This window comes from Frieseomelitta varia, unplaced genomic scaffold (assembly GCF_011392965.1).
Source record: "Frieseomelitta varia isolate USP_RPSP 00005682 unplaced genomic scaffold, Fvar_1.2 scaffold_307, whole genome shotgun sequence".
Taxonomy (NCBI): domain Eukaryota; kingdom Metazoa; phylum Arthropoda; class Insecta; order Hymenoptera; family Apidae; genus Frieseomelitta; species Frieseomelitta varia.
This window is the reverse complement of record NW_025110043.1, coordinates 208,749-220,556: the sequence shown is the minus strand read 5'-3', so window position 1 is coordinate 220,556 and position 11,808 is coordinate 208,749. Positions and strand designations below refer to the sequence as shown.

The following is an 11,808-nucleotide window of genomic DNA, read 5'->3' as shown; positions in this document are numbered from 1 at the left end:
TTCTATTTCATTTCATAAATATATTTTCATGTCTTACATTTGACACCAAGTAATAGGTATTATCCAATAGCACAATTAAGCACATACAAATTGAGATACATATTGTCCAACAGCTGCTCAAATGTACACTAAATGTTATTCACAGAAAATAATATATAAACGTTTTATGCTCTGAATAATCATCGGCCATATAATTTTTTTCTGGCGATAAAATAATCGATAAGATGGTCAAATGGTGATTCCATATTTAATATCAAGTGCGACAAGCATACATAATGCAAACATTTGAAGCATTTGAAGCATACATAATACATCAGTGATACTTAATGATGATATTTGTTTCTGTCCTCGTATTGTTTGAATTTTTAACTGGCTTTAGACAAAACATCTCTTCATTAATAAATACTCGACTGTCTTGAAAGATCAAAGTAATGTCACTTTATTATTATTCAAAAGCATTAAATTTAAGTCAATAAAATTATATCATACACAATTCAGAATTGTCAATAATTAATATTTAAGTTATAACTTCATTCAGTTACGAAAAGAATTTTTTCAGGTTTTCAATGATATTTAAATTATTACAATTTTTGAAAAATTTGTGAAAAATTGTAAAGTATTTTTAATTTCTCACTCGCTACATGATGCTACATCATGGGAAAAACGAACTGAGGACTGTCAAAAATTTTACACTTTCAAATGAGATCAAGCGGATTGTTACAATATTTTTCTTTTTTTACAATGTCATAACAATTTGTTAAGTTACAAAGCAAATAGCAAATCTTTACAACCTGCAAATAGCAAATTGCAAAAATTCTATCTTCTTCCATGGAACAGCAACTAAATAGTTAACCACCGTATTTTTCAAGTACTTCCAAACAATAAAACTGTCGGAAGCATATATGTCAAGTGCCATCTCACCGTACATGTATGAAATCGTACATAATTTATTGATCCGACATCTGCTCGTCTCTCTTCGCACTAGAGAATAGCAGTTACAGTGACATTTAATAATCAGTTGTCAACATGGTTAACATAGTATGCAAAAAGAACGAGACAATAATATACCGGTCACTCTTAGCATGGACAATAAAATATGCGAGAGCTCGTTTAGAAATTGGCAATCGGGGCACACTGCCGTGGAAGATTCCGGATGAATTCTATCGATAAAAAAACGAGGGATTTGTCGATCACTATCGTGTCCTTCTACATGAGAATAGCTGGCTTTTGGCTGTCAAAGAACTATGCGGAAGAACGCCGGAGGAAGTTTGCTACAACATATTCGGTCAGCGCGGTCGTCATCGCCGTCGGGATCGTGACAAGGGATTTGTATTTTAGTTGGGGTGACTTTAGCGTGAGTGAAAAATTCAATTTCATTACGTCACAATGGAGAAAAAAATTTCAGATCATTTAGAATTTAGAAATTAATCGCGATTGGCAACTAGCCATTTTTATCTATAAGTGCAAACGGAAAATATCCAGCGTGGTACACGTGCATGTACTGTTATTTAATTATTTAATTATAGGATACTGTATACACCATGTGCAACGTCGTGACCGTCGTTCTAGTTTTACTTAAATTTTTGGTTTCGCTTACATATAAAAAGGAACTGATCGGCTTGATACAGTACGCGAAAACGAACTTTTGGCACTCGAATTACGACTCGTACGAGCAAATGATAGTGGATAAGTGTAAACGTTCGTGTACGACTCACGTTTGTATTTTCACCTGCCTCGTTCAGGGAACAGTTTTCTCTTACCTCGTAGAACCAATTAAAGGTGAAACGTTTCCACATTAACCGAATTATTATATAAAAACTGACACATTTTTAATTAAACGTGAACTCGTTGATATATTTGTATATTTCTCAGAGAATATCGGGAAAAACGACACAGATCGAATACTTCCATTTAATTTGTGGCTAAACAACACAATATACAATACGACGCCGTATTTTGAAATGCAGTTCGTGTTAGAGGTATTAAGAACTTTTTAATTGCTAGAAAGCGATTAAAACGGACTAGCTTTGTTTATTATGAACTTAATTCGAGATTTGGATATTTCTAAGTATAAACCGCAATACATAAGTGGAATGAAGAACAAACATCTTGCATTTCTACAGATTCTGTCTCTGTATCACGTCGGCGTGTGCTATCTTTGCTTCGACAATATTTTATGCATAATAAATCTGCACACTGCTGGACAGTTCCGTATCTTGCAATATAGATTTGCAAATATGTGCAACACGAACGATCTCGAAAAATTCCATGAAGTTTCGGAAAAGTCGTCGTACAGTATGTATAAATATAGGAGGCTCAAGACCTACATTCAACAACATCAAATGCTCATTGGGTATTGTAAATCGCTCGAGCATGTATTTAACTTAATTGTGTTTTGGCAAGTGTCGCTCTTCAGCCTGTTAATATGCCTCGATGGTTATTTAGCTCTTACGGTTAGTATTATCTGTCACATAATAAATGCAACTTTTCACAAAGTTAATCTTCAAGGAATTATAATACTTCTATTGACGTTGCGACATCTATCGTATTGTATTGAATATAATCAATTCCAACGTTTTCTCCTTTATGAAATTATATAAAATTCTTATAAAAAGAAGTAACATTTTTGTAGTTGACAGTTCATTATCAGACTGTGGATTATTTTCATGCATTCAGGGAAAATTTGAAGCTACAAAAATGCACACAATGCACACAGATTGCGCAAAAATATATAAAACATACAAGTGTTAATTATAATTCTCAATGGTGTTCATGAAAATTTTAAAAACATCACAAAATCAGCCGTTACTTTCTTTCATTTCTTCGTTCGTTACTGTAATTAATTTTGCTGTTGCATGATAACATCCGTGGTGTAATTTTTATAGAGCGGCATTCCTTTTACAAGACGGCTTGTTTTCACAATTCATATGATGGGTAGTATCTATCAATTGCTGATGTTCACTTATAGTTGCGACACTTTGATACGAGATAGCTCGAACGTGGGTATTGCTGTATACGGGAGCTTATGGTCGCTTCTGCCAATGGACAAATATGGGAAAATGTTACGAAGAGATATGATACTGGTTATCTTGAGATCCAAAACACCCTGTTGCTTAACTGCTAGCGGATTCTTCATAGTATCATTGGAAACATATACCAAAGTAAGTAAATTTAATTGCTGTAAGCACTTTCAATTAACTTTTCCAATCTGATATAATAATACCAAGGTTTGAGTTGCACTTGGGTTTGATCTGCTTTCGATTCGATCCCCGAACATCTACAGTATCAAATTGTTTACGTTTCGATCACTGTTTTCTCTCGAAGCGATCACATTCTTATTCTTGGTTTATTCTCAACATCATACAATTATTGCAGTCTGCAGCTTCACTACAAATTATACACATAAACTCAGCTTTTGCTAATTCGATAAATATTTTACTTAAAAATAAAAAAAGTTCATTAAAGTTTCATCGAATTGTTCAACATATATAGCAAATTTGAAAATCGTACGTCGAAAAATTGTTAATGTTTAATTATTATGATTTTGTGGAAGAAAAGATTGTACAATGATATATCAGTGATATGAAATCCTTATTCACACAATACATCGTGGATTTTTGTTAGAGTTGTTTTTACACTATATAACAAGTGGAAATGTGAAGATACTTTCTTTTTCAAAAATGCTCCTAGTATTATAGTATGAAGACGAAGTGTTGGTCATTCTGAATTTTTGAAAATTAACACAAATAAATTTTATCAAAAATTCGATATGAGAGGAATTAAAGAAAAGAAGGAAAAACAACCCTCTCCATTTATATATAACCATTATAGACGAAATAATTAATCCTAGACTTCTTAAAATATTCTTGTACGAAAAATGTACAAATTTGGATGAAATATTTTCCATACAATAATCTCCATTACGAATTAGTTACCCATATGCCAAATACTACAGAATATTTGTTTTTCATTAATTTGATGAATATACATCTACACAAACATCTAACCGAAATCGCAGCCAATCAGCTCGTATTAATTGCCATATAATTAATAATTGTATTAATTATATAACTAATTGTTTAGCTATATAATAATGCAACTAGTAATTATATCAAGTAATACCGATTGCCCTATTCGCGGCCCATCCATCCTTCTTTCTTGAACAAAAATTTACTAACTTGAAACATAAATTTATGAATAAATACTTCTTCTACTATACGTTTGCAAAACATTCAATATCTTGATCAATATGTTTCAAATTTTCATTGTAATACTTTCTTCACTTTTACATTGCAATACTTTCTTCACTTTATTTCATATATGTCACATGAAATCAGTTACACTTTCTTACATGTGAATATATTAAATTTATAATAAAATTTAACAAAGTTATAGCTAATAAAAAATATATACTTCTTAGTAGTATTTTCAGTAACAAACAGTAATAAGCAGTGGTAAGAGCTGCTGAAAAAGAAAACACAGTAAACACAGAAGGTCTACTGACAAAGAAAATATGAAACAATAGTCAGAAGAGCCATTGAAAAAGAAATCGCGATACAATAGCCAAAAGGGCTACTGAAAGAATATTTCCTACTTAATACAATAACCAGAAGGGCTATTGTCAAATCTACATTTGATATGAACCCGAGAAAGAAACCGTATTTTGTTTCGCAGCACTAACTCGCTAGCACTAATTGTGAAATAGAAAATTTTTTAAATCAAATGCGGGGAGTGCTTTATATCATGTTATCAAGTACGCAACGCTATTAAGTTGGACACTCATGTTTAAAAATGCGTAGCACTAATTGCAACGCGTCCAGTACAACCATGATGGAGGTTGCTGATAAATGATCACTTCTGTACAGCTCTTATAGCTGCATCAGGTGATCTAGGAGCAGGAACAACTTTCCACGAATTCAGTGAAAGAATTTGGACATTTTGTAAACGCAACGCTACTTCAAGAAACACGATCATTCATTACGCAACACTAAGAGGAAAACTAATCGCGATGGAACAATATCGCAACACTAACTCTAAAACCAGATTCAATGAAAATTATTATTAACAATATGGACAAAAGCTACATTAAATGTTCTAACACTGTAAAATCAATTAATAGCAATGACTCTGTAATCTAATTTAAAACAATAGAAAGCAAGATAAATTTTACACTAAATAACTATAAAAATTCAAATCAAAATTGCAAAAGTTAATCGCGGTATCATAATTCGCAACTCTAAAGCAAACACGATTATCATTTCTTCGCAACTCTAATTTAAACCGTAATCAATTTCTCGCAACACTACAAAGAAAAACCGTGATTTGCCAAAAACAATAATGAACAGTGATGAAAAAGGACAAAAAATACAACTACAAATACTAAAAGAGCATAGTGACAAAGTAGTAACGAGAATGACTTCCCATGCTCTGGACCATTTAAATGATCCAGAAGATGAGAAGCCATTTGTTGTGACCCTCTTCGTGGCAGTTTGCCGGGCCTCTTCTTTCTTCGAGCGCAATGCCCGCTGAAACTTACATCTAGCTCGAGTCTTTCTAATCGCAAATCAAAAAATAACTTATAAATGTGAAATAATAAAATAAATCGCGAAAACTGACTACAATACACATGGACGACCATCGATCATAGTGACCGTTGTCCGTTCGCACGTGCGTGCTCGAGCAATACCTACATAAACGTTCGTTTCGAGACCTACTCGCGACCTAACCGCGACCGCGACCGCGATACTAAATTCAAAAAATCGAAGAGTAAAACCAGAAACAAGGCATGCTCCACTTGTACCAATTTCACTGTCGATTTTTCAAATTAGATTTCCTGAAACAGGTTAGACACGCGAAAAGGGGACACGCGACCAGAGACTGTGCCAACCTGCCCGGCCCTACCTACTTATAATTAAACACAGGCATACCAGAAAGTAAGCTACCTATCCTAACCAGTCGCCCTATATTTTAAAAATGGCAAAACAGGCACACCAACACATTCACTCTACGGTTCTCAAACATACCACCCGGGCGCAGACCTAAACTAGAGAGAACGTCCCGGGGCGCCTCCGACACCCGAGCTTAACACACAACTTTCACACTCTAATTTACGTACCATTTTCCTGAAATCAACTGACAATAGCTAGTGACCATTGCGTAAAACGTGATTAAAACACGTTTATATTTACCGTAATATGTAAAATATTAATAACTGAGAAAAAAATATATGTAACTTTTATAGAAATTACAAGTGCAANGTTAACTCGTAATTATTATATTGTATCATATTATATAATTAGAAGTAAAATTAATAATACACAATTACAGTGTATTTAATATGTATTATTATAATAAATTTGTATTTCAAATATTTTAAATATTTATAATGAAAGGAACAATAGAAACGACGCAATTCCACATCCTAACCACACACATACATGCGGAAAATACGTCGTGCACGATACGCTAACACACTGTCAGTCGCTGAGAAATTTTTTATAAAATTACAAACTATAGTCATCGTGCCCAATGTCTTTCACCCACCCAAGTAGCACCTGGGCACGTGAGTAAGATCCTGACAATGAACACGGAAGGGATTAAACCTGAAAATCCTGAACTAAAAAAATAATTATTTTATGTAATTTGTATCTAACGGACTGTTGCATTATTTTATTTCAAACTAAATTGACTCTACTCTTTCGGATATTATTGAAATTGAGAATAAAGACAATGAAGAAGACTTTAATTTGTTAAAAAGGATATTATGAACAACATTTCACTAATAATTGGCTCAAACAATTAAAATCAAACAAATGACTTCAAATTAAATATTAACAGAAATAATCTCAGGCGACTTCTTCATCAAAGCACATTTTCTAAAATGCGAAAATAGTGTTCAAACTTGTTGCTTTGATTCAAAAATCTTCCTGTCACGAAGTATCTTCTTGCACATAAAACTTTATACATTTTTCCACGAAAAAAATTCTAATGTATTATATTTCAAATTCTACTGAAGTTCATAATTATAAAACTCAATTAATTCAGTCATTCAGTACTATCATAAAAGGAAAGATGAAATCGAAAATTATTAATTTTTATAACAAATATTAATTATTAATTATTATAACAAAATATATCACAAAATATATCAGTATTAATAAGTAATAACTGCATCTTTCATAGCAACGAAGTCGGATGGTATCCGTCTTCTCTACTATGAAATGCTCAAACTGAATCGTTTTAATAATAATTATTTGTAAATATTTATAATTTATCTATTCATATGAATGTTCATATGGATATTTTACCTTTGCAAACATTTATACTGAAGATATTTTGATTTTATAAATAATTACTAAATAAATGTATATATTCTAATTGTTAAAATCGCGATGTGCAAGAAGCCCTATCCTAATCTAATACAAAAATCTGAAAAAATTGTTACTACTCACGAGTACAAAAAATACCCGTGGTCACTATGCTCATTAAAAATTCTACGTATACAACCAGTCACCCGTGCCGATTCAGACCTTTCGTCCTACGACATGGTTGAGTGACCAGAGGTACATAAATGCATGCGACTCACAGGATTGGTGTGAAAAACGTTATCACCGATGCTACACTGGAGCAAGGAAATTTATCATGGAGGTCCTCATCAAGTAGAACTACTATAGAATCCCATGGTGGAAGTGAACGCCGTGAAAAATTTCTTAAAACGTAAAACATTTTATTTTTAAAGACAGTCTTATTTGTGAAAATTTAAATTTTAATAATGATAAAAATTGGGATTAATAATTTGAAATATCTTTATTTTATAATTATAATTTTACATTCGACTTCAATAGAAAAAAAAACTATAAAGAATAGAATTTAAATACAATATGCTAAAGTACCTACGTTTTTAGCTTTTGAAGCATCATAAGATTCTTAGGGGAAGTGGAAACTGTAGAAGATCTGTAACAAAACATTAAACATTAGGATTTATATTTAAAAATGAAGCAAAATCTTAAGTTGGAGATAATGAAATATTCTTACATTCTTGGCTTTAGAGCCACCGTTGGATTTTCTTCAAAAAAATGCAAAAGTTGATGCTGTGAAGCGTCTGTAACAAACATCAAATATTATACTTTGTTGTCAAATTTGAAAAATTGAATAAATTGGGATACAATATATAAAACTACTTACGATCTTGATCTCCGGGAGAGGCCTTATCCTCTTGAGCACTGACTCTAATACCGAAAACGAATATTGAACAAGAAAAAATACAAAAAAATGGAAAATAAAAGATTACTAACACGCACGTTTAAGTAACAATCGGCGGACTCACTGATTCTAATTTCGCGAATTATAATTTAAATGAACTGATTATTTAATTTAATGAGAGCCATTTTGCTCAGAAAAATATTAAAATATTGCGCAACAAATACTGACTCTACTAACTGCATTGCGCGCAGTCACAAAAATTTTCTGAAAATAAGGCTGATTAGTACGTTAAAGGAAAGGGCAAAGAGTACGTTCATTTAAAAAATATTACTATTTCTCTAAAAAATGATTATAAATTTGAATATGCATTAAAGATATTAATTGGAAATTATAAAGTATTTCTCAATATTTGCAGAAATATTTGTAGAAATTGTATTCTGAATTGTATTCTGAATGTTGGTTATTAAAATAGAGTATGCACATTATAGTAATATATCATGTCATGTATTATAAATATTCAAAAATGTTTGCATAAATCAAAATCTAATACAACTAATCAAAATCAAATCTAATCAAAATCTAATATGTATCCATTTAAAAATATATACCATTAAGTTACTACAATCTCCATATTTGAAATAAAATATTAATTAATTTAATCTTTTCCATTTTCATTCTTGTAATATACATAAATATGCATTTATACATTCTAAATTGCAAATATTACCTATAGAATGAATAAAATATTACCAATTTTCCGTGAAAATTCACCAGAATGTTCATTAACGATCGTGACATCTATGCATTCTATGCTATCTTTGCAACTAAGGGATAACCTGCACAAAAAGAAACCAAAAGTTAGAACAAATATGTCAAATGAAGGCAAATATGTAAAAGTGAAACCATAATCAGTTTCAAATTCTATTAAAAAAGTGTACGAGACAAGGTAGCAGTAAGAGTAAAATCGATGATTGAAGAAAAATCAACACGAAAAGCTTCAAAATCTTATTCTATTGCTCAATGAATTGTCAAACACATACGTATTAATTAAACGATACTATTAATGAAGTATAAATGGAAGTAATAGAGTGTTTATCTTAAAATACACAAGTATAAATATAACAACTGTTGATTTATATTTTTACCTGAGAACTTTTGGGCGATACTTCTTTCTAAGTGTTTTTTTCTGGCTAACGCTTCCTTCTTTACACATGAAGCGTGCTCCTTTTCGCCATGTTTGCCGCTTAAAAATCGATCATGAGAAATATCGATTCGGCTCGAGAATCGTAGGAAGTATATTGCGTATTTCTCCACTGGGGCGCTGTAATCGCGCGTTTCACGCTTGGAATAAAAAATAAAAAGCTCTAGTAAATCAAATACACAATCATGAGAAATTCTTTAAAAAAAACAAAAATATTCATACATCTGATAAAAAATTGTCAATATTTTAAATTTATGTTACGCAATAGATTTATTATTTTAGCCATTAAATACATACATCTTTAATGAATTATTGTTAAATTTAGTATTGAAATCATTAAGAATTACATAGTATGAGTTTAGGTTAGGTTAGAAAATGTTACAATAGAAGTAAAAGCATATTATGTATACATATAACAAAAAGGTAGTTATATTATAAGGTCACAAAATTAAATTTTAATACAAAATTATAAATAACTTTTAGCATAGTATGTTCTGTTTAAATGTTTATATGCTATAAATTCTTCAGTTGTTGAAAATTATATGTAATAATTGTTTGGTTAAATCTTACCTTGACTTGAAACTAAAAATGCACGATTTATCTCAAAAATTCAATACACAAACACAAATCTAATAACTATTGATTTATATTTTTACCTGAGAACTTTTGGATAATACCTCTTTCTGCATAATTCTTCTGGATAACACTTTGTTCTTTACAGAATTACAGCGTCTTACGAAGCGTGCATTCTTCCGCCATTCCTCCCACTTAAAGATCGATCGTTAAAGATCGAGAAATATCGATTAGGTTCGAGAATCATAGGAAGTATGTTGCATATTTCACCGTTGGCGCTGTGTGTAGTTTAACGAACTTGTGAATGCGCGCGTTTCGCACAGATTAACTCGGATCAAAAAATAAAAAACTCTGGTCTAAAACAAACGTGTGTGTGTAAGTTTTATTAATTTAATGAAAATAAATTATGAAGTAACTTACGAATATAACATAGTGAAATAGTGCTTCTTCATAATTAAATGTGATTTCACTTCTCAAATTAATTTCCATCATATTCAACATTTTTTCGTTGTAAGTACTGTAGAAACTATCATTTCAGTTAACTATTTCATTTTTATAAGAAAAATATCCTTTCTCTGTCGTTTTCGACAACTAACAGTAAGTTAAATATAATTTTTATGTTCGCTCCAAATTTCATCTGTGAAGAGTAAAAAATATTTTGATTTTTTCCAGGTTAATAATTATACGTTACCGTTTTAGTGACGTCACAAACGAGGCACAGGCAAACAAAATACATGCTATGATCGATGAGGTACATATACAGACGACGTATATATTCAGGACACAGGCAAGTGAAGGAATATTTTGAAATATAAAATCTTGATAAGAAAATATGTCATTGAGTCATTCATACATTGTATCATTTTTATTAACTCTTGTACAACAAATGCCAGATTATTTTCACTCGAGTGTTGTGTTCTCTTTACATACAAAACAGAAGAAATAAGAAATTACAAAGTGTAGTCTACCAGCGATATCTGGCTGTAGTAATTTATTAATTTATTAATTCATAACATAATTTTTAACAATTTATTAAAATAAATGACCTCGTATGCAAGTCACTAAGTTCGTCTGCAAAAATAAAATATATAATAAATTTTTCGTCCTAATTTCAATCAAGCGCTGTTCTAGATCATTATATTTTTTTATTGGTGAAGTACCACCACATTCAATTCAATAAATAATTCTCGCATTATTTCAACTCAGTAGATAATAGAAAATATAAATTAAAATATAAATTAAAATAGTAGAAAAATATAAATTCGAATTCCTTTCGAAATGTAGATACATTTCGATTATGATATATAATATTGTAGGAATGTTAAAAATGTAAAGAAATTGCTGAAAATAGTTTCTTTTTGCAGCAAAATATTTGACGTTTTCGAATTTATCAATAGTATTATTGTTAAATAAATTAAATTTTTTAAATATTCTTGTGAATAAAAATCTAAAGGATTTAAATCAAAAAAGTGTAGATGAGAGTCTACTTTATACAAAATACACGTAATCGTTTTCATTCCTCAGGAATAGAAAAATACAATACCAAACGTGATCGATCATTATTATTATATCAGATTTGGTTAAGAAATTATAAAAACATCATGAAAATTTAAACTGTTCGTTTACTCTTTACAGATTCTAAGTACTGCAGTGTCATATTTTACGTTATTGAAAAATAGTTCTGATATGTAACTCTTAAATGTAACCCCTAACAATAATTTATTAAAGAGATATAAATATTCGAAAATAGAAAGAATTTAGTTTCAGTTAAGTCAAAGTACACTTATCTGTACAAAAAATGACAGAATAAAACAAGCCTGTTAATTGAAAGA

At 30.6% G+C, this 11,808-nt stretch overlaps 1 protein-coding gene across 1 annotated transcript; it reads left to right on the top strand.

The window, feature by feature from the left end:
• The first annotated feature begins 1,210 nt into the window (after window positions 1–1,210).
• LOC122529742 (odorant receptor 13a-like) lies at window positions 1,211–11,668 on the top strand. The gene is made up of 6 exons (XM_043656154.1): window positions 1,211–1,354; window positions 1,527–1,698; window positions 1,873–1,979; window positions 2,124–2,453; window positions 2,886–3,161; window positions 11,612–11,668. The coding sequence occupies exons 1-6, from the start codon at window positions 1,211–1,213 to the stop codon at window positions 11,666–11,668; spliced, it is 1,086 nt and encodes a 361-aa protein (XP_043512089.1).
• The last annotated feature ends 140 nt before the right edge of the window (window positions 11,669–11,808 follow it).

Coding starts and splice junctions, on each gene's coding strand:
- LOC122529742 (XM_043656154.1), top strand. CDS start 1,211: ATGAGAATAGCTGGCTTTTGGCTGTCAAAGAACTATGCGGAAGAACGC. Junction 1,699..1,872: donor GATAGTGGATAAGTGTAAAC/GTTCGTGTACGA, acceptor TATATTTCTCAG/AGAATATCGGGAAAAACGAC. Junction 3,162..11,611: donor CATTGGAAACATATACCAAA/GTAAGTAAATTT, acceptor TACTCTTTACAG/ATTCTAAGTACTGCAGTGTC.